Source organism: Pogona vitticeps, chromosome 1, assembly GCF_051106095.1.
Source record: "Pogona vitticeps strain Pit_001003342236 chromosome 1, PviZW2.1, whole genome shotgun sequence".
NCBI classification, from domain to species: Eukaryota; Metazoa; Chordata; class Lepidosauria; order Squamata; family Agamidae; genus Pogona; species Pogona vitticeps.
In genome coordinates, this window is record NC_135783.1 from 186649845 (window position 1) to 186674019 (window position 24175).

Below are 24175 nucleotides of genomic sequence, written 5' to 3' on the forward strand. Positions count from 1 at the left end.
TCCAGCCCCTGTCAAAGAGGCCCAGTGGGGATGCAAACTCTCAGCCTTCTAAACCACGGAGCTATCCAGCAGTTCTCCATATAGAGCTTCTTTGGCTGATTGAAAAGCATGGATGCAGCTTTAAAAGTAACTAGGTCTGATGGAAGGCAACATCTCATATTTTTTAACTGCGTTGAGAGGGTGCTGGTTGGTGGCCAAAGTCCAATTGGTCGGTATATTAATGGAACAATAGAGTCCAGGCCTTCCCACACCACCCCTACTCCCATCCTTGCTGGAATGATGCTGCCCAAATCCTATGAGCTGTTCTGTGGGTATTAATGACCATCACAAGGCATATGTTACCTTCTGCTGAAATAGCAAAAGGTACGTATGTGGGGCTCAGGACACCTTTTGCCCTCAAAATGTTCTTTTGTAGTTCGATCAATTAGAGATGCAAAGTAGTTTCACAGATGTCGTTTGATATCATGCCTGATCAAGAAGGCTGTTGTGTGTGGGGGGGAAACCTGTATTCCTAGCCCTTGTTGCAATAAATGCATTGTGTTTGTTAATCGGTTTGCTAACAGGTTTGTTAACACCATGCGTAGTGAAATTGTGCAGATGACAAAACCAGAATGTTGGTATTATTATGGTACGTCACTGATGTCAAAGCAATGTTTTGACAAATATAAGACATTGGTGGCTTCTTTGTTTGTTTCCATGACTAACACACTTGTCATTTCTGGTTTTTTAAAAATTTCCTCTGTTTATCTCCATCCTCTGCATGATTCGGTATGAGGGTGGGTGGGATTAGCTGTTCAGAATTCTCCCATGGAAAAGAGTAAAGGAAGGAAGCTGAGGGAGGATGGAGACTTTGCATCCTGTACCCTTCAAAGGGGAGTGGCTAGAAATAACTTAATGTGAAGGACAAAATACTTCACATGTATATGTTTGAACTGAGAGAAACACTTGCTTTACAGCCTAAGAAGCTGTGAAGTCTCGGAGTAGAGTAGCTAATGAAGGCACTAGCCATTGTGCATTGTCCCAAGAGCTTTAAAACTTCCAGTCTAACAACAACAAAAATGAAAGATGGAAAATGCAGGCGTGCTTCTCATATGAAACCATGATCTTGGCAGTGATGGCAGAACATGGTATCCAAGAACTCTTTCTTTCAGGAAGACAGCACTATATAAAATGGAGAAAAGAATTGGCATATGGATAACAGAAACCTTCCAGAAGACACTCCGATGCCAGGAGATTTCCAGGTCAATATTTAATTGATGCAAAATTGAACAGAGGTGTGGGCATAGAATATATCTCACAGGATGTGTCAGGTAAGATGAAAGTCAGTGGTAGAGTGTGGCACGGTGAAAGGCAAACCATGCTACAGAATCATCTGCATGTCTACTCAAAAGTCCCTTTGAGTGACCGGGGCTCACCTTCTGTTATCTGTGCAGCCTTAAAATATATAAGCTACTTTGTTAACGTGGTGTGATTCTACTGCAAAATGTCGTCTCAGTAACTGTACTGTGGATAGTGTTTTTTTTTCAAAAACCAAACCAAACCAAAAATCAAAACAATAACAACAAACATTGAAATTGTTTTTGTAGCCAAAACAAGGTCAAGTTTCAAATGTTTTAGTGTTTGGAATTAAAGGAGTACATTAATTAATTCAGCACAGTATGCTGTCTGTCGACTTCCTTAACAGCGTATATTTTCCTCACAGAAGCAGAGCTTGCTTTTCAATTTAAAGGAAGGTTTTGTAGCTAAATACATTAGGTAAGATGTTCAGGGGAAAGGTACATAAAATCAGGGGAAAGGTATATAAAAGCCTTCAAGAGTATATAAAATCATTTGATGTGTGGAAGAGCTTTGCTGCTTCTTTTAAAAGGTATTGCACAGAAAGGGACTCTTATTTCATAATAATCAATTTTATAAAGATTGGCCACTGTATTTAAACCGGTCTTCTTGGTGACTGTAAGAAGGAAACATGGTTGCAGAATAAATCTATATATTTCAACTGTCAACATGAAAATCTTCTATTGTAAGGAAGCATTAGTCTGTATGGATTATGGTGTACCTTTTCAACTTGGCTTGGATCCCGAATGTAAATATTGTTGGCTTTATATTTCAAAACAAGAATCCTCAGGGAGCACATCTCTTAAGATTATTGTGAAGGTACAGCTTAAAGGTTTTCAAAGCACTGGTCACAAATTTGCACAAAATTAACTTATTTTAATTTCCATTGATTTCAGTGGAAGAATTTACTGCATATGTACTTCTTTCCCAGTAATGTCATTGTCTAGTTTATGCAAACTGTGGTAGCATGTTTTCATTTACCATGGATTAGTAGGGCTGAGTTGGAATTAAGGTAAATCAGCCCTGACCTGAATAATTTAAAAGAAAAAAATATGTGAAAATGAATGTGGAACTTAGACACGTCTAACAGAAAAAGATGCAATTCAGTGTTCCAAGCTGCTCATATTCCTTCCGTCTAATGAAACAGATGATGAGGGGACAAGCAATTCATTACTACCATTGTTCCTTTTCAATGGTTTTTTGGTTGCATAATGATATAGTTCAGATGGCTGGATAGCTCAGTGGTTAAGATTCCTAGCTGTGGAGTCAGAAATTGGGAGCTCGATTCCCTGCTATGACTCCAGGGAGAAGAGCCAGCTGGTGTGGGGCCTTGGGCGAGCTACAGAGCCCCACGGTGCCCCCAGAAGAAGGGGTTGGTAAACCACTTCTGAGTACTCTCCACCTGGAAAACCCTGAAAAAGGTTGTCATAAGTCAGAATTGACTTGATGGCATATGAGGGTGAAGAGATGATGATGATGTAGTCTTTAATTTTTTTAATATGTTTTCATTCACATGTGCATAAATAATTTCTGTGAAAAAGCGAGCTGATCAGCAGTAGGAGTGTTGCATGCTAGTGTTGCTGTCATTTGACACTTACTAACGATAGTAAGTACCAGCTGGATGGCAAGTCCTGTACATAGAAGAGGAAAAATGCTTCGTTTTGTTACTTATTTAGAAAAATACAAAAGAAAGCATTTCCTGTCAATATTCTGAAGCTTCTGTTTTGAGGTGGCAACCTCTGTTACCTGTAATGTTGATTTTTCTTGGATTTATAGAATCCCAAATAGATTAGGACATTTTTGTTCCATTGTATCAGGAGAATGGTGGTTGTGAAGCTCAAATACACAAAGCCACGTTCTTTGCGTTCATCCCTTGCTACTACCTTACTACCTCTTTAGATAGCTCCTTACTATCTCTGCCTCCTCTCTTAACTCAAATAGAACCTCGGGAACAGCAATGCTCCAAAAAGTATTCTGGGGAACAATGAGAATGAGTCATGCTTTTCCAGAAGATGAAGTTTCTATTGACGGGTGGGAGGGGGAGGGAATCAGCAATTAACTGTTCATTTATGAAGCTGTGCCAGAAGAAGGAAAAAGAAAGAGAAAACAAAGGAAAAGAGAATGAATTGGGAGCTGAGCTGGTGGCCTTGCTTTAGCTTGGTTGAGACAGACAGGAGGAATAGGAGAGATGAGAGAGATAACCACAGTAGGACTGGGGAGGGATGGAATCCGAGAGAATGTTTCATCTGTAACAAAATTTAGTTACATAGCTTTTTGGTGGCTGTGTAGGAAAAAGCTTCACGTGCATACACTTGTTTACCTTTCAGTTCACATCAACAAGGAAGCCGACAAGGTAGGCATAGTTCATCATAACTCCACATCGCATCCAAATTGGGAAACTCTGGTCAATGGGCTTCTAGGAAGTCAGGGCATGAAATAGAATTTTCAGCCAGGTGGAGAATCATTCTATCATCCAGGCAATGTATAGTGTGCATAATTGCATTGTAGATTGCCCAGAGCGCTTTAAGTGCGGTGGAGTGGTTTATAAATGCAGCACCCTTTGCTTCTACATTTCAGTTCTCAAAATCCCCAATTAGCAAGTCAGTGGTAAGAGATTCTGGACAGTATCTTGTTCAGTGTGTATGTGAATGGAGCTCCAAAGCAGGGGCTAGTTGCAGGTGGTCCCCATGCCTGGCCATGTGCTCAATCATGCAGTCATGCACATGACTGGATCACCACAGCAACTTCCATGGTTGGACCCTTACATGCTTCAGCAGGATGTTGGCCAATGGGAGATGTAGTCCAGAACATCGAGAGGTACAAAGGTATCCCTCACTGCACTACTTTAAATTCTGGTTCTCAGTCCTCATTACGTTAAATGAGGTAATGATTACTGTTTGTGTTTTCTGCATTTCATTTTCCTCCGAACAGCCCTCGCCTATATGTAACTCAGTGTAACATGATTTCATGCATCTGATGAAATGAGTGACAATTCACAAAAGTATTCGCAAAGGCTTTCACGGCCGGGATCTAACGGTTATTGTGGGTTTTTCGGGCTCTTTGAAAAGCTTATGCCACAATGAACTTATTAGTATTTAGTGTGCCACAAGAGGGAAGTTTTTACCACATGTGGTGGGCTTGTAGAGAGGCGATGCGGTATTGGATAGTAGTGCATATTTCGCTACAAAAAAGATTGATTTGTAATGTTCCATTAAACCCAGAACTGTTTTTACTGAACATCATACCTGACAAGGTAGATAAAACAAAGAGCTACCTAGTTATACATATAGTCACAGCAGCCAGAATTCTCTATGCTAAGAACTGGAAGAAACCGGAAACACCGAAACAAGAGGAGCTCGTGGAGAAAATTTGGGAAGTAGCAGAGATGGACATTTTATCGGAAGTGTTGAAAGACTGTCCAATACAAAAGGCAGCTGAACGATGGGATTTACTATATAAATGGTTTGAGTCAGTAGATAGAACTGGATAAACATAGAACTAAACTAAGAGGTAACTGTAAGTAGAAATCTTAGAAGGGCAATCAAACTATAGAATGACTGAAAATTGATGAGACATTGTAACGTGAATGACAAGGCTTTATGACAGCATATTGTATGTTCTCTTCCCCCTTTTATTCCCTTTTACCCTTTACCCTAGTCTAAAATAAAAAGGTTTTTAAAAAAGTATTTAGTGTGCCACAAGACCCTTTGCTTGTGTCAGTTAATTTTTGCTGCTGCCCTTTGAAATAATTTGATTGGCAACTTAGCTTCAGGTGCCTTGGGTTCAAAGGGTAGTCTCCCTCTCCCCCCCATCACTCTCAAAACTATAGATTTGTTGATGGGTTTATCATCACTTCTTAAAATTTACCATGTGATTCTTTAGGAAATCATTTCCCCAGAGAATAACAGCAAAATGAGCACAGAGTTCATAAATATGGCTTCTTCTTTGGGTGCAGCAGCCTAAGTAACACTTGGTAAGTTGCTCTTAGTTGCCTTGGTGGCTGCTTTTATCACTAGTAATTGGCAATAAATAAGTGGAAAGTGTCTGGAAGATTCATGTCAGTGCATTCCATTTTGTGACGGCAAAGCGAGAAGGCGGCCTACTAAATGGACTAACCCTTGGCGGTTTTTTGACCTTTTAGCTATTTGCCTATCTATATTATAGCTGACACAAGCTTAGAGTTCAAATCCCAGTTTACAATTTCAGCTGGTGAGAAGAAAAAGGAGAGACTCGTGTCAGCGAAAGCTTGCAGCACAGGATGAAGTGATGAGGCTGCAGCCTGTTTGTACTTGAAGGACGCTTCCCGCTTCTTGGATAGGAGACATTTCATTTACGTATTAAAAGTCGAGAGAGATTTGGTCATAGGTGAAACAGAGGCATGATTTCCTTCCAGTGCCTTTAATTTGGGAACTCCCCTGAATTAGTAGCAATAGTCAAGCCCAGAGTTCTGGGAAAAGACACTGCACATTGAGGTGTTCGTGCATTCATGCACGTCTAAGTGTTTATTCTAAGTTCCGTCACTAGTCTGAAAATGGATTCAATTATTTTCATAGAAAAAGCAAGTCATACTTCGTTAGTTATATTTCTAATGCCCCCAATGTTACACACAATTATATGTATTATTATTTTAAGGAATCTAGGATATGGAAATAAATTTTGATGGAAAAACATGCTGCCCACTCACAACTGAGGTGCCAAAATTCCAGTGTAGACTTGTTTTTATAAAACCTGGGTTCCTTTCATTGAGTATTGTAATAGAGTGGTGCCTCGCTTAACGAGTGCCTCGTTTAGTGATGAATTCGCATAACGATGTGTTTTTTTAGAAAATAATATGCACCGTATAACGATGTTTCCTATGGGCGATTTTCACTTAGCGAACTTTGGGACCATGCTTCACATAACGCATGCGATTTTAGGTCCCCTGCTTCACTTAACAATGTTTCTTTTTTCAATTTAAAAAGTGTCTTAGAAGGGTCAAAAACGGTTCTAAATGCTTGGATTCGTTAGAGGACCCCCTAAGTCATGTGCAAACCTGATTTGGCTTTGATCTGACTTTTCGTTAATTTATGGTTAATTTTTTTTCCGGCCCATAGGAACCTATGGACCTGTCAAAATTTGACAGCTCCATGCTTTCCTATGGGGGAGAAAACAATTCACCATAAATTAACGAAAGTTCAGATCAAAGCCAAATCAGGTTTGCACACGACTTAGGGGGTCCTCTAACGAACCCAAGCATTTAGAACAGTTGCTGAGTCTTCGTTAATTTTTTGTGAATGTTTTCTTCCCCCATAGGAAACAATGGAGCTGTCAGATTTTGACAGCTGTCAAAAGTTGGGGGGAAAAAATTCACCATAAATTAACGAAAAGTCAGATCAAAGCCAAATTAACTTTTGCATCCGTTTTAGAGGGTGCAGAAGCTAATCCAAGCATTTAAAACCATTTTTGACCCTTTTATGACACACTTAATTTTGCAAAAATTAACTTCGCAAAGCCATTGAAATGTATTGAGTTGGCTTCAATACATTCCAATGGAGGAAACATTGTATCGTTTAACAATGTTTCCTATGGGTTTTTTCGCTTGAGGATGGCAATCCGTGCCTATTGGAACGGATTAACCGGTTTCCAATGCATTCCTATGGAAAATGGTGTTTTGCATAATGATGTTTCACATAACGTTTTTTTTTTTTGAACCAATTAAAATCATTATGCGAGGCACCACTGTAATTATATTGATTCTCTTAGCAACCCCCCAGCCACTCATACTGATTTATGGAAATACGTGTTTTGTTAACTCGTAATGCCATTTAATATGTTTACTATGGGGATTGATGGTTTATAACTATTATAGGGTTTTGTATAATGCATCTTATTAAAAATTTTAAATACAACTTAAAATAAAAAACTTACATCAATAAATATACATTAACCTCTTACATTACTTACATGGATAAGGATTAGAGATGGGGACAAATATAAAAACAGATCAGTTTTTCTGACGAATAAAGCCGATTCGTTAAATATTCATCGATCCATATTTGTAGGTTCCAGAGACCTCCTACAAATACGAAGGGATGAATATTTACCTGTTTTTATTTGTCCTTTGTATTAAAAAAACAAACAAAAAACCATTCTGCCTACTAGCTGCTGATCAGCGGCAGAAAGGCAGCCACCACCCCACACAGCCACCCAATACCACAGCCCACCCCCACCCTTTCCTTTCCCTACCTTAGGCTCAACGTCACTCCACCCCCAAAGACACTCTCTTACCTTAATAGCTGCTGCCGAGGTCTTCTGGCCTCACAGCCACAGCATGTAAAATGGAGACTGGCTGCCCTTTGCAAGATGCAGCTGCCATCTTTGCAAAGGGCAGCCTGGATTCCCTTAGCCTGCCTTAATGTAATCCAGACTGCAAAGATGGCAGCTGCAACTTCTCTACGCTAAATTAAGCCACAGCCACCATCTTTGCAAAGGGCAACCAGTCTCCCTTTCTACATGCTGTGGCTGTGGAGGCCTGATGGAGGCCTCAGAAGCAGCTATTATGGTAAGGGGATGTCAGTGGGAGTGGGGTGGGGGCTAAGGTAGGGAAAGGAAGCGGGTGTGGGGGTGGGCTGTTAGGGTGACTGGCTGGGTTTGTGTGGGTGGCTGCCTATCTTCTTCTGATCAACTGATTGGCGGCCGATAGGCAGAATGGGCTTCTGTGCCGTGTGGTAAACTCTCCTGGGGGGGACCGAGTTTGTGGGTGAATAACTCGGATGTCCGATATCCAGTCTTTACCAGTGTTGGCAGGCATGTTGGGGAAAGACATTTGAAGCTCCGTTGTGATTCAGGATTTTCTAAGTACCTGGGGGGAGCTTTCCTGGGGAAGTTTTCTTTGTGACTACTGTATATAACTTGGGGGTCCATGATCCAATGTTCACCAAACTTTCAGCAGCTGTAGAAAAGCATCTGAGGATGCTTCCCTGCAAACCTGGTGTTTCTAGGTCTTTGGGGGCCAGTGTTATAGCCATTTAAAATGCAGATGAATCGACAGACTGATCCATTGATTTGTCAAAGAATATTTGTACAGTGGCGCCTCGCTTGACGACGTTAATCTGTTCCAACGAAATCGCTGTAGAGCAAAATCCTCATCAAGCAAAATAAAGAAGCCCATTGAAATGCATTGAAAACCATTCAGTGCGTTCCAGTGGGTGAAATAACTGCTCGTCCAGCAAAGATCCTCTATAGGCTGGCCATTTTCTGCTCCCTGTATAGCGAAAAATCCATCCTAAAAACAGCGAGGAGCCATTTTGCACAGCAGGCGGCCATTTTGGAAACCTGACGATCAGCTGTTTTGATTGTCATAAAGCGAAAAATTGGTTCCCAAAGCAGGGAACCGATCATCGTAAAGCGTTTTTTCCCATTAGAACATCGTTTTGTGGTTGCAAAAGCGATCGCAGAAACCTAAATGTCAAGCAGATTCGTCGTTTAATGAGGTAATCATTAAGCGAGGCACCACTGTATATTCATATTCGTTGATCCATTAACCTTGACGAATAACGGATCAAAATGAATTGCCATTTTTAATTTGTTCCCATCTCTAATAAGGATACATTACTTACGTTAATACGAATTACATTACATTACTTTTACATTAATAAGTATACTCACCATTATTTTTACCATCAATATACACACCTCTCAGTTTATCAACATCCAAGCAAACTCTGCACTTTAAGCATATTCCATAACTATTACATGAACAAAATAGTTAATACAATATTACAAACTTTTTTCCACCCGTTAGTCATTTCTGGGTCCCTTCTACGCTACAGATTTCAAAGTCAAAGTCTTGCAGAATCAGCGCCCATCTCATCAATTTGCTACTTTTGGCTCAAATAGTCCTTAGCCATAGAAGAGGAGAGTGATTGGTGCATAGGACAAATCTCCCCCAAATGCAGGGTTTCAGCTTTTGCAGCGTCCATAGCAAGACACTCTTTCTCAATGGTGGATAACTGTCTCTCACCAGGTTGGAGTTTCTTGCCAATAAAAGTCACTGGGTATAGACTACCGCGTCGTCTGCTTGGCACAGCACGGCTCCCACCTTTGACACATTTGTGCAGATAATGAACTCACAGTCAAAGTCTGGTGCAACAAGGACAGGTCCTGAAGTCTGCACCCTCTTCAGATGATCGAAGGCTACCTGGCACTCTGACATCCACTAGATGTCCTGAGCTCGCCTCTTTCAGCTGAAGCCTGTTTTCCTTTTGATTAGTGGCTTCATTTTCTTAACTTCTCCAGAACAGCCATGGTTGCACTCTTCTTTTAAAAACCCTTGCTCTTGCCTTCACCCTCGTCCCGGGTCACCTCAAAATTCACGGGCAAATTCCTTTTAAGTGCAATCTCAAATACTTGGCTTATTTCAGATTTATTGAGATTTTCATCATCTGGAAAAGATTAGTGTACATTCCAATCCCAAAGAAGGGCAGTGCCAAATAATGCTCCAACTACCGTACAATTGCACTCATTTCACATGTTAGAAAGGTTATGCTCACAATCCCACAAGGTAGGCTTCAGCAGTATGTGGACCAAGAACTCCCAGAAGTACAAGCTGGATTTCGAAGGTGCAGAGGAACTAGAGACCAAATTACTAACATGTGCTGGATTATGGAGAAAGCCAGAGAGTTCCAGAAAAACTTCTACAGTCGTGCCCAGCTTAATGATTGCCCCTCATTACAACGAAACCGCTTTACGATGATGTTTTTGTGATCGCAATTGCAATCACAAAATGATGGTCTAAATGGGGGAATTTCGCTTAGCGATGATCGGTTCCCTGCTTCAGGAACCGATTTTCGCTTTATGACGATAAAAAACAGCTGATCATCGGGTTTTCAAAATGGCCACCGGGTGCTTAAAATGGCTCCCTGCTGTGCTTAGGGATGGATTCCTTGCTATACAGGCACCAAAAATGGCCTCCGTATGGAGGATCTTCGCTGGACAGTGAGTTTTTAGCCCATTGGAACGCATTGGATGGTTTTCAGTGTGTTTCAATGGGTTTTTTAATTTCGCTTTACGACGTTTTCGCTTAACAGCGATTTTCCTGGAACGGATTATCTTCATTAAGCGAGGCACCACTGTACTTCTGCTTCATTGACTATGCAAAAACCTCTGACTGTGTGGACCGCAGCAAACTATGGCAAGTCCTTAAAGAAATAGGAGTGCCTGACCACCTTATCCATCTCCTGAGAAACCTATACGTGGGACAGGAAGCAACAGTTAGGAATGTATATGGAACAACTGATTGGTTCAAAATAGGGAAAGGAGTGTACAACAAGGCTGTATATTGTCTCCCTGCTCATTTAACTTATATGCAGAATACATCATGCGAAAGGCTGGACTGGATGAACCCCAAGCCAGAATTAAGATAGCCGGAAGAAATATCAACAACCTCAGATATGCAGATGATACCACTCTGATGGCAGAAAGTGAGGAGGAATTAAAGAACCTCTTAATGAGGGTGAAAGAGGAGAGCACAAAAATGGCCTGAAGCTCAGCATCAAAAAAACTAAGATCATGGCCACTGGTCCCATCACCTCCTGGGAAATAGAAGAGCTCCATGATCACTGCAGATGGTGACAGCAGCCACAAAATTAAGATGCCTACTTCTTGGGAGGAAAGTGATGACAAACATAGACAGCATCTTAAAAAGCAGAGACATCACCCCGTCAACAAAGGTCCTCATAGTCAAAGCTATGGTTTTTCCTGTCGTGATGTATGGAAGTGAGAGCTGGACCATAAAGAAGGCTGACCACTGAAGAATTGATGCTTTTGAATTGTGTTGCTGGAGGAGACTCTTGAGAATCCCCTGGATTGCAAAGAGAACAAACCAATCTATTCTGAAGGAAATCAACCCTGAGTGCTCACTGGAAGGACAGATCCTGAAGCTGAGGCTCCAGTACTTTGGCCGTCTCATGAGAAGAGAAGACTCCCTAGAAAAGACCCTGATGTTGGGAAAGTGTGAGGGCAAGAGGAGAAGGGGACGACAGAGGATGAGATGGTTGGACAGTGTCATCAAAGCAACCAACATGAATTTGACACAACTCCTGGGAGGCAGTGGAAGATAGGAGGGCCTGGCATGCTCTGGTCCCTGGGGTCACAAAGAATCGGACATGACTTAACAACTAAGCAACAACAAACATGTTAATTCATCATATGCTAATAGATCAAATTTAATTATTTTTATGTTGAAAACAGAGTGTTAAAATTGGTATTTCAATTTACATTTTTTTTTACACACTAAAAGCCATACCGCAATGAAGAAAACCTTACCAATGGTTTTATTCAGAATAAACTCAGACAAGATATATCGGTAGGAAAATTCCCAGGGTTCTGGTAGACAGAAGGTAAACGGTGTCTGTGCAAAGTACACACAAAAATAATTGATCTCTCAAACATGGTTGTTGTGGGTTTTTCGGGCTCTTTGTCCTGAAGGTTGTTCCTCCTGACGTTTCGCCAGTCTCTGTGGCCGGCATCTTCAGAGGACTGGAGTAGGATCTATCAAACACTTCAGTTTAAGCATGCTCCCTCTTCTGCGAAACCATGGGATGGGCAAGTGTAGCTTTCCGTATGTTGTTGGACTGCATCTCCCAGCATTCCTCATCATTGGTTATGCTGGCTAGGACTTATAGAACTTGAAGTCCAATAACACTTACAGGGGCCACACTTTTCCCACTTCTTTCTTAAACTATAGTGTACATTGGTGTGCACGAGCAGCAGCTCTCTGATTTAGCAAAAGCATCAATCTGAAGTATAGTTTTCATCAAAATAATCTTACAAGCTCTTAAGATTTCAAATTATCACCCCTGCATTTTTGCATGAACATTTCTATACATCTTTGTTTCTTAGGCATTCCTGGGAGGTGTGTGTGTATTGTCTTTCTGCCCACGGCTTGTATTGCTGAATGTTGAGTACTGTCAATTAGAGAAGACTTGTGTAGGATTTCTTGGTTGAAACACTATAAAAAGGCAGAAAGAAAATCAACAACAGGGTGTGCATTGTGTATTTCTGAGCCATGCAGTGAGGTACTGTATTTATACTCTCTGCTATTCCTATTTCATTATCAGTCCTTTTGTTGTTGTTGTCTATCTCACTTTTTGCCTCCTTGGGGGAAAGTAGTGGGAAAGGCATATTTTTTTCCTAAAGGGCAAATGCCAAGAAAGCTGGCATGAAGATGTAGCTGACTGAATGTGAACCACTGTTTGAGTTGTAACATGTGAACTTTGCTTTAAAATGGAGAGAGAGCGCGAGACCGAGAGGGAGGGAGAGGTAGAGGGAGAAAGAGAGAGAAGCCGTTTGGTCCTTTAAAGTGCAGCAAGTGTTGCTATGTCTTACAACGTCTGTTTAAGATCACGTAAATGCATGTGCCTTCTACGCTTTCCTGTGTGAACGAACCCTCCCACTCTCCTACTCACCCACTCGCACTTTATGTACATGCAGATGTATATGCTACAGTACTTAGACTAATTTCTAGAAATTTTAATCAGGTAGATAAGCTGATAGCAAGTAGCATTTGATCAATATAATTTCTTTATGGATGGAGGGGAAATCATTTATTTTTGTCTTTCAGATGAGAACTCCCCAGCAAACTTCTGGGATTCCAAAAACCGGGGTGTAACTGGAACACAGAAAGGACAAATTGTATGGCGAATTGAACCTGGCCCTTATTTCATGGAACGTAAGTAACCTGGCTAATTCAGGGTCTTTTTATGAATAGTGACAGGTAGAAGCAGTGCCTGCCTGTTTTTTATTTCTTTCCTTAACATTTCCGCCTGCTCTGTAGTAGTCTTTTGTTTTGGAGAGGGCCACGCTCTCAAATCTTAATGGGCAGCATTAACAACATAATAATTTGAAAGCATTAATAAGCAAGCAGTTAATCCTCTGTAACTAATAATAATTATGGCATGCTGTCAAGCGGATTGCAACTTGAAGCCATCCTTCTCGGTGTTTTCTAGGTAGGAAGTACTCCTCATTTCCTTTATCTGGGAATACCTTGGGACTGTATAACTTGCCTAAAACCACGCAGGCTGGCTGTTCTCCTGGGAAGCATGTTGGGGAATTGGACAGCAGCCAGATACTCCAGCTCGTAATAAATCAGCTCTCTCTGCAGGCAGCATAAGATATTTTATATGGATTGTGAAGCATAAGCTATAAGAGTGTGTTGTGTGTGTGCTGGTTTGTTGAGAGATGAGTAGAAATTTCCGTATAGGCACCACTTGAGGAATTTTAGTTGTCAGAAAAATGCATATAGATTTAATCTTTTAGGGTTTTTTCTTGCAATTTTTTAAAATATCTGTTAACTATTTCTAAAAAGTGAGAAAGTGAACAAGAGAAAAAATAGAGCAAATGACACTTTTTCAGGAAAACACATTGCTAATAAAATGGTAGTGACAATAGTGGTGCATAAAATCAGTATCCGTACACACAAAGTGCTGATATTCCATATCCAGTACCTCCCGCCCTTTCTTCCCTCCCTCTCCTTGCCTAGCCACTGCCTCTGCTGCTGCTGCTGCTGCTGTGTGTGTGTGTGGGGGGGTGCGGTGCACATGTGCGCTTCTCCTAGAGCAGCCAGTTTTGCTGCTCTTTCCCCGTCCAAGGCTGTCACCACCCTTGTCAGCTCTCTCCACTCTTCTTTTCACTCCTTCCCTCTGCCACTGTCATGCACCTCAACACCTAACTCTTCCCTTCTTTTGGAGAGCAGAGCTGTCTGTGCTACATGACCTGTAACAGTGCCCTAAATTGGGCTGCTGCCCTCAAGTAGGGTAGGCAGTGCTGTTGAAATACGCTTCATTTGGAAGTGCAGTTAGCCTCTGTCCATGGAGTGAGAGGAGAGCAGCTTCTGATTCTTTACAAAGCCAGTTGGCTTTTAAACAGGCAACACCCTAAGGGCTTCTGCTCATTACATGAATAAAGTAATGCGAAGATAAAAACCATAAAAAATTCTTCCTAGATCTCTTCAATAGCAACAAGAACAACAACTCCTACTATGATTATGCAATACATACATGCATATTGTTGTCAAGTCAAGACTAAGGTACAGTAACCCTAATAGGGCTTTCAGTAAAAAAGAGATATTAAGGAGTGGTTTACTGACTTGAAGACACGTTGTTATTATTCACCAATTCCATCCCCAAAATAGTTTCCCATGGCTTAGTGGGGATTCAAACCCAGTTCTCCTGAGTCCTAGTCTATCACTCTGTTCCCTATACAGTACTACTCTAGGTAGCCATATCACACTGTAACACAATGTACATATAATGTGTGCACATAAATATTGTTGTTACATGTCTGCAACTCACCTTGGACTTTTGGCAACCCTGTGAAGTGATCTCCAAAATGTCTTGTCTTCAACAGCCCTGCTCAATTCCAATAAACCCAGGGTTGTGGCTTTCTTTATGGAGTCAATCCATATCAAATGTGGTCTTCCTGTTCTGCCTTCCTCTTTTCCTAGCATTATTGTCTTTTCTGGTGAGTCTTGCCAGTGATCATGGTGTACCCAAAATACGACAGCCTCAGTTTCAAAAATTTTGTTTCCAGAGAAAGTTCAGGTTTGATTTGATCTAGGACTCGCTTGTCTTTCTGGTAGTCCAGGGTATTCACAAAGCAATCTTTCAGCGGCACATTTGAAACAAATACATTTTTTCCCTGTCAGCTCTCTTCACTGTCTAGCTTTCACACCTGTGCATGGTAATTGGGAACACAACTGTGTCGATGATCTTGGTCTTAGTTCCCAAAGATACATCCTTACACTTGCTGATCTGTTCTAGTTCCTTCATTGCGTCTCAGTTTCCTGATTTCTTGGCTGCAGTGTCTCCATTTGGATTGTTGATTGAATGGAGGTATACAAAATGTTTAACAATTTTTATCTCTTCATGGTCAGCATTAAATTTGTGTCGTTCTGTAGTCATGATTTTTGTTGTCTTGACCTTTATCTGCAGTCCAGTGTTTGTATTCTGAAATTTGATCCTGAAATTACTTCTTGGTGGGGATCAGGAGTTCCAGCACAGAATCCAAATACGGCCTGAATATAGACCTGTGACATATTATTCATAGAGACTGTGGTACTTGAGAGGAAACATGAAAGGGAAGCTAATAAATGAAAGAAGGATTCTGCTGCCGAATGCTATGTTCTGATCATCTATGTAATGAGCTGGCGCCCTCAGGCTGTTACCTGCTCGAAAGACTGCAAGCTTTGTACTCTTAACATTTAATGCCATCAGAGGTGTCTGGAAGTGTCATTCTTCCTATTCTCTGGGCAAAAGATGAAGAAATAAATGCAGGAAACGTCACACTCCTTTTGGATGTGGAGATTTAATCAAGAGGAGCCTCATGCAAATTCAGAGAAGGAGGATTTTCACCGCTTTCTCTGAAATGCCAGTGTAGTAAATACTACAGATTACTGCTGCTTTTTCTGTCACACTTCTTGCAGGTGGAATGTACTTCCTGGCCTCTCTGTACAATATGATGGTACATTAAAACTGAGTTGTATGGGACTGCTTGCCCGATTTCTCTCACACTCCCCATATCTAAATACAAACTTTTGGTTCCTATTCAGGGCTCTAGATCAGAGCTTTAAAAGGTTTCTGACTATAACTTTCAGAATCTCCTGGCCATAACCAAGCTAACTAGGAAATTTTGGGGAATTTTAGGCCAGAAAAGCAATTTTTCTAATTACGGATCACAATAAATAGCATATCGATTTTGAAGCATATGTAGTTTTCATTAATATGTTCTTCCTCTTCTGAAGAGTGTTCCCCTTTCCAGCCTTGCTTTGTAGAAAGGGGACATGAAAAGGGGAAAGGCTTCACAATGGCCCTCTTCATGATTGTCCACTTTATTTTCAGTTCTTGTGTGTGGTTGTGATGATCCCAAATGAATTTCTCAGACCCTTTGTCTGCCAGTGCTTTAGTATTATTATTGTTATTTTTATTTGAAAATGCAAAAGACAGTCTTTGATTTGTATTCCTGCATTGAGTAAGGGGTTGGACTTGATGGCCTTATAGGCCCCTTCCAATTTCATTGTTCTATGATTCTATGATGAATACAAGTTTTAACCAAAAACTCCAGTACCCATTAAATATCAGTAAAATAGGTATGCTGTTCCTGATACAGTATTGACATTTTTTGCTCTGATGATGTTATTTGAAGAGATGTGCAGATGGTTATAATATTTCTATAAAATTCCACAGCATTATTCCCAGTGTCTCGATGACTATGGGGACCACTGAAATGCACTTCATTCACAAGTGAGTTATTTCTATTGACAGGTCTCTGTCAGCCGCCTAGAGTGGTCCTGACCTGACCAGATAGGCGGGATATAAATAAAATAAATAAAAAAATAATAAAAAAAATATTGTGTTAATTTTTTATATTATTAATCTTCGACTCCAGCATCCCCTGTCAAATGTCCAGATTATTTCATTATTTATTGTTGTTGTTGCTGATGCTGCTTTTACTGCTGCTATTGTTTATTGTTGTAATTGCTTCTTTTCCAGAAAGTCTTGTTCTGCCTAGATACATTGGCACTTCCTCAGGAGAGTAAATTAGGCTAATCCAGAGTGAAGGCAACTAGGATAGCTACTTGGGAGAAGATGGTGCTAAAACACTTTCATTCAACAGTGTCCTTTTGTGAGCCTATGTTTTATGCTGAAAAGCTAGATGGATGAGAATGGGCTAGGTTGTTTCAGTACCATACCACTTGCACACATATTGATTCAACAGTCAGGTCCATCTTTTTTCTGTTAGTACATTTTAATTAAGAAAACACTTCCAAATGTGTTTTGTTGATCCTTTCAAGCCAAGGAGCTTGGTGAAATTTAAAAGGAACTGAGTCCATTGCTTAGGTCAGTTTAATAAATTTATAATGGATTCTGCAAAGAATAAATTCCTAAATAATTCTTGTTCCAGTGTTTAACACAGTGTTAATAAACACTGGTTAATAAAATATAACAACAGAAGGGAACATTAATTTATATATACCTTGCAAAGATATAATTTTATTGATTTAGTACCCCAGTAGATTCAGAATGTACTTGCCACTCTAATTTCGTCAGAAATGGTTGCTTGAATATATACAGCTGTTGGCATGAACTGGAGAGGGTCACTCCAAGTGTCATTCCCCCTGATCTCTTGATTTCTGGCCATTTCTTCCTTCCCCAACAACTCTCCATACTATGCTCCATTATTTCCAGTATGTACACTAAGTTTCACATGTGGGTTTCTCGGGGCAAAACGGGCTTCAGTGGCTCCCTGAGGGGGCTGCTGTGAAAATAAGTCAAGCTCTTCTTCTATGCCTGGTGGCCTTCTAATAAAACATTCACTTCTTTTTTTAAACAAATTAGAAAGAACTGAGATCAGTGTTTGTGTTTCAAAAACATTTTTTTAAAAAAATCATGTAGAAACAAAATAAGTTAATTGTTTTTGTGTCTAGTGTTCTTTTTGTGCCTTGCCTAGAATAAAAGGTGGGAAACCATACAGGATCTTTAATTAAAACTAGGCGTTCTTAATGATGGCATACTTGAATTACGTACAGTATATCGAACCCCATTTTGCCTGGGTCACTTGTCCCTTTAAAGAGCTCAGCTTAAACACAGCTATCAACTTGAGCAAAAATATTTTTGAAACTGGGAAATACTGATTGAAAATAAATGGGCCAATAGAAATCTGTTCAGAGAACAGCAGAAAGATTTATGGCCCTAAGAATATTGTGGACTCGTGTTGCTGCCAACTCTAACCAGCATAATCAATGTCCTTGAAAAGGGATACATGGATCATGGTTTGAAACATGCATATGACCTCCAGAGCCCCATGGCAACCCCTGGCCCCACTTCCAACTTGTTTTGAAAAAAAGAAAATCAAGGGAGTGGTGTGTTTTTTCTTTTAGGGACAAGGGGCCATTTTGTTAGTTTTTCAGTGATCCTTGTGGTGCAGTCAAAACTTTGCCCAAGACCTGAATTTGATGGCTCAGATGGTTGACTAAGACTTCCATCCTTCTGAGGTCAGTAAAATGAGTACCCAGCTCACAGGATGGGTGTGTGTGGAATGTGTAGCCTGCATAATTAAAAATTGTGAACCATTCAGGGAGTGCTGTAAGCACTGTGGGGTGGAATATAAGCAGCACACGTTGCTTTGCTTTGCTTGACTCCGATGAGGTATTTTACTTCCAGCCTCCTTCCTAGCAACTGGGGAGATGACAAATGAAACAGGCACCCTGTGATCACAGGACTTCCGCCCTTAAAAAAAAAAAAAAAGACTACAGCGTGATTCCATGATGAGTTCACTTCTGCCCTTGCAAAATAATTCTTTGTTACGGTGTCCCCTTAGTTCCAAACTATCTGTTTTTCCTCAGGTAAGACGAAGAGGAGGAGGAAGGCCATGTAGATGAAAGCCAGACATTTTAAAAGTTTTCAGCTTTCCCTGCCAGATGGAGAACATTAGGCTAAAAAAGAGGACATGTCCTCCTTTTACTGGACATCTGGCAACCCTATTTCCAGGGCCTAAAACAGCACAAAGGAATGGGAAAAAACAAAACAAAGCAACTAGCAGAGTTCCTACCTTGCTAACTGGCATGAGGGCCCTTTGAGCTGAAAAGCATCAGCATTGGGGAAGGGGTATGGGAATAACTCTTCAGTATTCAGATATGGGTTTGTGTGGTACTTGGACCTCTGGAAATAGTTTGGAGTCTACTGTATATTGCCTAGAATTTGGATTTATGTTATGCTAATATAATAAAACAAAAGGGATTGGTACATCCACGGAAGTCCAGATTATAAATGAGAGACGAAGTCTCAGGATGTAGAAATTAGAATCAAGTTCTATATTCTGTATTCTTTAAATGGGTAGTTAAAAAGCTCTGGCTCAATGCCTTTCGGCAAAGCCTTCTTAAGGAGCAAGCTTCTTTACACTCTCTGCACCTTTCTTTCGTCTATACCAGCTCCAAAACTGATTGAAAATGTTTGAAAGTGCAGGCACTAAGAAAGGAGGCATTTGTATACCTGGATCCCAGGGCTTCAGGATTTCAAAACCAAATGGGGTGGGTGAGTGGGGTCAGTGCCACACATTCCAGCAGTAAAACTGATATGGTGCGTATTGTCATTAGTGTTACCCATTTTCACACACTAAATTAACATTATTGGGCAATCCAGACAGATGGAGCAAGTTTTTACTTTAGATCCACTAATAGAATGGTTTTTATTTTTCTGTACTTTTGGAAATGCTCATAGGATCAGTTTGGAAAAAGAAGATTACATCCTTTGTTTATACATGTTTGTTGTCAACTAATAAATATGATACACATGGTTTTTTAAATAAATAGAATGGGGAACTGGACTGCTCCATATTGCCCATTCAGTGAAAGAAGGCATGAAACAGTACAACTAAAGTATCTGTGAAAACTTAAGCTGTCACTTGCCCAGCAAAAAAATTGTATTTAGAATATATTGGATGCTACAACATGTTTTTAGGAAGGGTTTCAGCAACTCTTTGGAGTGCTGACGTTGTAATTCTTCTGCTGCATCCCATGGGCATATGCTGTTATATGCTTGTTTTGGGGAGAAGTTATCACCTGTATTAATTTGCTTATGGTCTATTATCTGATTGTTCGGATACTTGTGTACTTTTAATTAATATGACTGTCTTGAAGATTAACCACTGCACAGTGTAAAAGACGTCTCCGTGATGATGATGATGATGATGACATGATGATGATGACGACGACAACAACATCTATAATGATAATAGTGCATCATTATAAGTCAGTTCTGACTTATGCAACTCTTTTCAGGGGGGTTTAGTTAAGAGAGTTAAGAAGTGATTTACCATTCCCTCCCTCTGGAGGCACTCTGGGATTGTGCGGCTTGCTCAAAGCCACATAGGGTGCCTCCTAATTCACTGAGCTCTTCAGATGGCTTAATAATAGACACTGTTAAGTCAATTCTGACTTATAGCAACCCTTTTAAGGATTTTCCAGGTAGTGAGTACTTGGAAGTGTTTTACCAGTCTCTTCTTCTGGGGGGTGCCCTGGGACTGTGCAGCTTGCCCAAGGCCACATCAGCTGGCTCTTTCTGGGAGGCACAGTGGGGAATTGAACTCCCAACCTCTGGCTTTGCAGGTGGAAACCTAACTCAGTGATCTATCCAGCCAACTATGAGATTTACATTACAGCATTGGAAAAATAAATACCCACCCTCCATTGACTCAATGGATAGAGAACCTTATGACATTATTGACTTACAAATGTGTGGCTTATAGGCAACAACTATGTATAGGTACATTTTTATATATTTGGAAGTCTTTTATAGAAGCTTATGTATAAGCATCTATCCTTTTTCCTGTCCCCCCCCCTTGTTTCTTTTTTGCTCTCTCTCTGTCTTTTCCTCTTGGGTTGGCAGTATTATTGTGTATCTAGTTTTATTGCAGTGCCTTTTCAGGTATTTTGCTCTTTTCTCTTGTTTTGGTCAGTAAAAATTGGGGGGGGGGGAAGAAAATTTAAAATCCCTACAAATGTTTTAGTAACTACTGTAGATAGGCAGTGAATACCACAGTGCATGGGTTAGCTACCAGCAGTTTTCCTTCTTTTTCTCTCTGTGATTAGCCAGGGTGGGTGATTTGCTGCTACTCCCTATAGATCCAGCTAAAACCTTTGTTAGAATCAGATCGAAACATAGTATGATAATTAAGAATTGCTTTCCAAATTTTATGTCACATTTGAGGTAAAATACAGCTTTGGCATTTCTTGTGCAGTATGAAAAAATAATAGATATGAAAATTAATTAAGATTATTATTTTGTGTCTTCACAGCTTTCTTACTCTTAATGTGATCACTGATAAATGCCCATTAATTGTTCTGTGCAGAGACTGTTTATATAATTTCCCCATTATTGGATTTCGTAGATGTTTTAATTAGCCATTAAAGCTCTGCTGGAAATGTGGATGGAAAAGCTTTAGGTATCTTTTTTCCTTGCTTCAGAGGACTGACACACAGGCAGCACATTTTATACCTTTGTAAGGGAAGGAATTCTCTAGCTTTACTATGTCTGACACACTAAAAGTAAAAAGCCCAAGTGTATTTTTTTTTAGTTGATGCATATCTCTGTGTTCATTCTAATACACATTTCATTGGCAGAAAACCAGTTGCTCAAATTAGCCAAATAATTGTTTTAGTGAAAGGACAATTGGTCATCCTTCCAGGAATGTATTTGCAATACATCCATACTGTATAGTATATGTACTGGCATCTTATTTTGGCAGTGGTGCACGTTTCACATAGTTCACCATTTTGGTATGCATCTTCTATTTCTGGAGCAGGCTTTGCTTATAGCCCGACATCATGCCTCATGTCACGTTCATGCTCTTTCTTCTGTCTGCAGTGAAAGGTAGGTCTTTCAAAACTCTGGACAGAGGCCTGGGAGCAGACAGCCTTTTTCCAAAGGGAGTTCAGTCTCAGTCGAGCCCTTTAAAGCTTTTTGGGTCTGATGGCTAATGAAAACATTCATCCATTTGCTGAGGAATGTTGATCCTTAGACAGAACACTCTGTTGTTTCCTTGTGAGCCTCCATCAGGCATGATGAATCTGCACTGGTGAACTGGCTCAGTGGAGTTTGAGACCCTTGAAGGTATGGAGGGTGGCCCTTCAGTGGAACCTTCCCAAGAGTCTAAGCTTGGGGGTGGGGCTCAGATGCAAGGGTTGGGAATCTGGGAGATTCTTGGTTTTTCGACTCCTATTCAATGGTAAGGATTTTCCAGTAACCTCTTAGTCTCACCAGTGTCCAGGCTGCTGCTGGGCTTCAGGGTCATTACTGATCATTATCTGGTTTGTTGACAACCTTTTCAGCACAGATAAGCTATAACAGAGCAGAGCAGTTGCAGTTCCTGGTCATAGTGAGGTTATGTAATGGAATGGTGGTAAGAGTAAGTGCTGGCAACTACCTAATTGAGGTTTGTAGAGCAGAGCAGGGAAACAGAAAGAAAGACGCCAGAGCAGTAGTGTTGCACAGAATCAGGCTGTTTAAATCCACTTGACTTCTGTAGGGCTTAAGCAGCACATAAAAAATTGTTCATTTTAATTCCCAATGAACTGTGGCCTCAGCCTCTTCCAAAGAAGCTGCTCTGTTGACTGTCCCCATTGTGTGTGAATCTTGTAAAGGTTCTACATTTTTTTCTCCTTTCCTTTTTTTTCCAGCTGAAATAAAGATCTGTTTTAAATATTACCATGGTGTAAGTGGAGCATTGAGAGCAACCACTCCATGTATTACTGTGAAAAACCCTGCTGCGATGGTGAGTATATTTATTCATAGCCGACCTACAGCTTATTTAAAACTAATATTAACTTTGCTAATTCAGTCTGGCAACTGGCATTTTCCCAAAATGATCTCAGCTGATGGAGCTGCCAAGGTGAAAATATGATATGTGAAATCCTGCCATGGTCACTGAAGTTTATCTTTACTTAATCACTGATGCCAGTGGAGTTGACTTCAAAATATCCATGATTTTATCAACTTATTTTAGCTGCATGGAGGAATAAACTAGCCTTATATCTCCCCAGAATGGGTCTGGCATGGAGACATACTCTCTCTACTGTTCCTCATTAATATTCATTAGGATCACTGATATACTTCTTCATCAGTATGCAAAATGGCTTGCTAGTATTCTTCGGGCCACAGAAAAATATCCTCTGTGTGTGTGTGTGTGTGTGTGTGTGTGTGTGTGTGTGTGTGTGTGTGTGTGTGTGTGTGTGTGTGTGTGTGTGTGTGTGTGTGTGTGTGTGTGTGTGTGTGTGTGTGTGTGTGTGTGTGTGTGTGTGTGTTTTGGCATTCAGAAGTATGATAGTTCTCTGTGAGAGGAGAGGGAGCAATCGTATGTGTGAGCTCCATCTTCCCACCATCATTTTCGTCATACATATCTGTAATACATATATAATGGCTGACTGTAGTAGAGAGATTCCTCTATCCATAGTGGCTCATGGTGATATTTAGAAAACTTAAAAATCAGGATTTTAATTTACACTGAGTATCTCTGAGGTTATGGCAGAGCTATCCACTATGATCATACTCTCCGTGCGTTTTTAGAGGAGGTGAGCTGTGTTAGTCTGTGCAAGCATATCGGGCAAAATCCAAGAAACAAAACAAAACAAAACAAAAAGAACAAAAGCTGTGGCACCTTAAAGACTATTATGTTTTAATGTGAGCTTTCGTGGACAAGCCCACTTCTGTGTGCAGAAGGTGGCGGAAAGTGATGAAAGGTATCATATGCATATTCTGAGCTCCAGTTCTCAAGTGTAGGAATTCGGCACTTCCCAAATGTCTCTGTGCGCCTCTTTTCTGACTCAGATTGTTAATAGAAATGATCAGTTTTAATTTAATTATAAAAGAAGTGACACCTAGCATTAGAGCCATGAAATATGCCTTGCCTAGTTATCATCTGAAAGCAGTACTTCGTCACTTAGTCTACAGAGCTGAAGCAGTTAAGTGGGAGTCTCTAAGGCCATCTCAGTAATTCTTTCAGGCAATCTTATTTTGAGGGGTTCAGTTAAACCTTCAAATGTTGCAGCCTTGTATCTCTGTTTGTGGGAATAACAGTAGGTGAATGCATATGTAGTCTTGTAGCCACAGTAATACATATCATACCATTCATGCTGTATATTCCTTAGAGAGCAGTATGTTTTGCTATATGCAACACATATGCAACAGGTTTTTTTCCCTGCAGAATGGCATGGAAAGTCTCGTAGAGTCAGGTATGTCATTGCTCCTCAGAAATGAGTGTCTGGCACCTGCCGTTTCTGGACATAGGTTCTGTTGCAGCAAGGCCAGCT

The 24175-nt window shown here is 40.5% G+C and overlaps 1 protein-coding gene across 2 annotated transcripts in view; it reads left to right on the forward strand.

Moving 5' to 3' along the window:
• The window catches only part of HECW2 (HECT, C2 and WW domain containing E3 ubiquitin protein ligase 2), a 226834-nt gene that overhangs the window by 97747 nt on the left and 104912 nt on the right, over nt 1–24175 (forward strand). For both annotated transcript variants that reach the window (XM_072979546.2, XM_078380164.1), the window contains exons 3-4: nt 12938–13045; nt 22547–22641. In XM_072979546.2, the coding sequence (XP_072835647.2) occupies nt 12938–13045; nt 22547–22641 (203 nt within the window). The remainder of the gene's footprint in view (nt 1–12937; nt 13046–22546; nt 22642–24175) is intronic.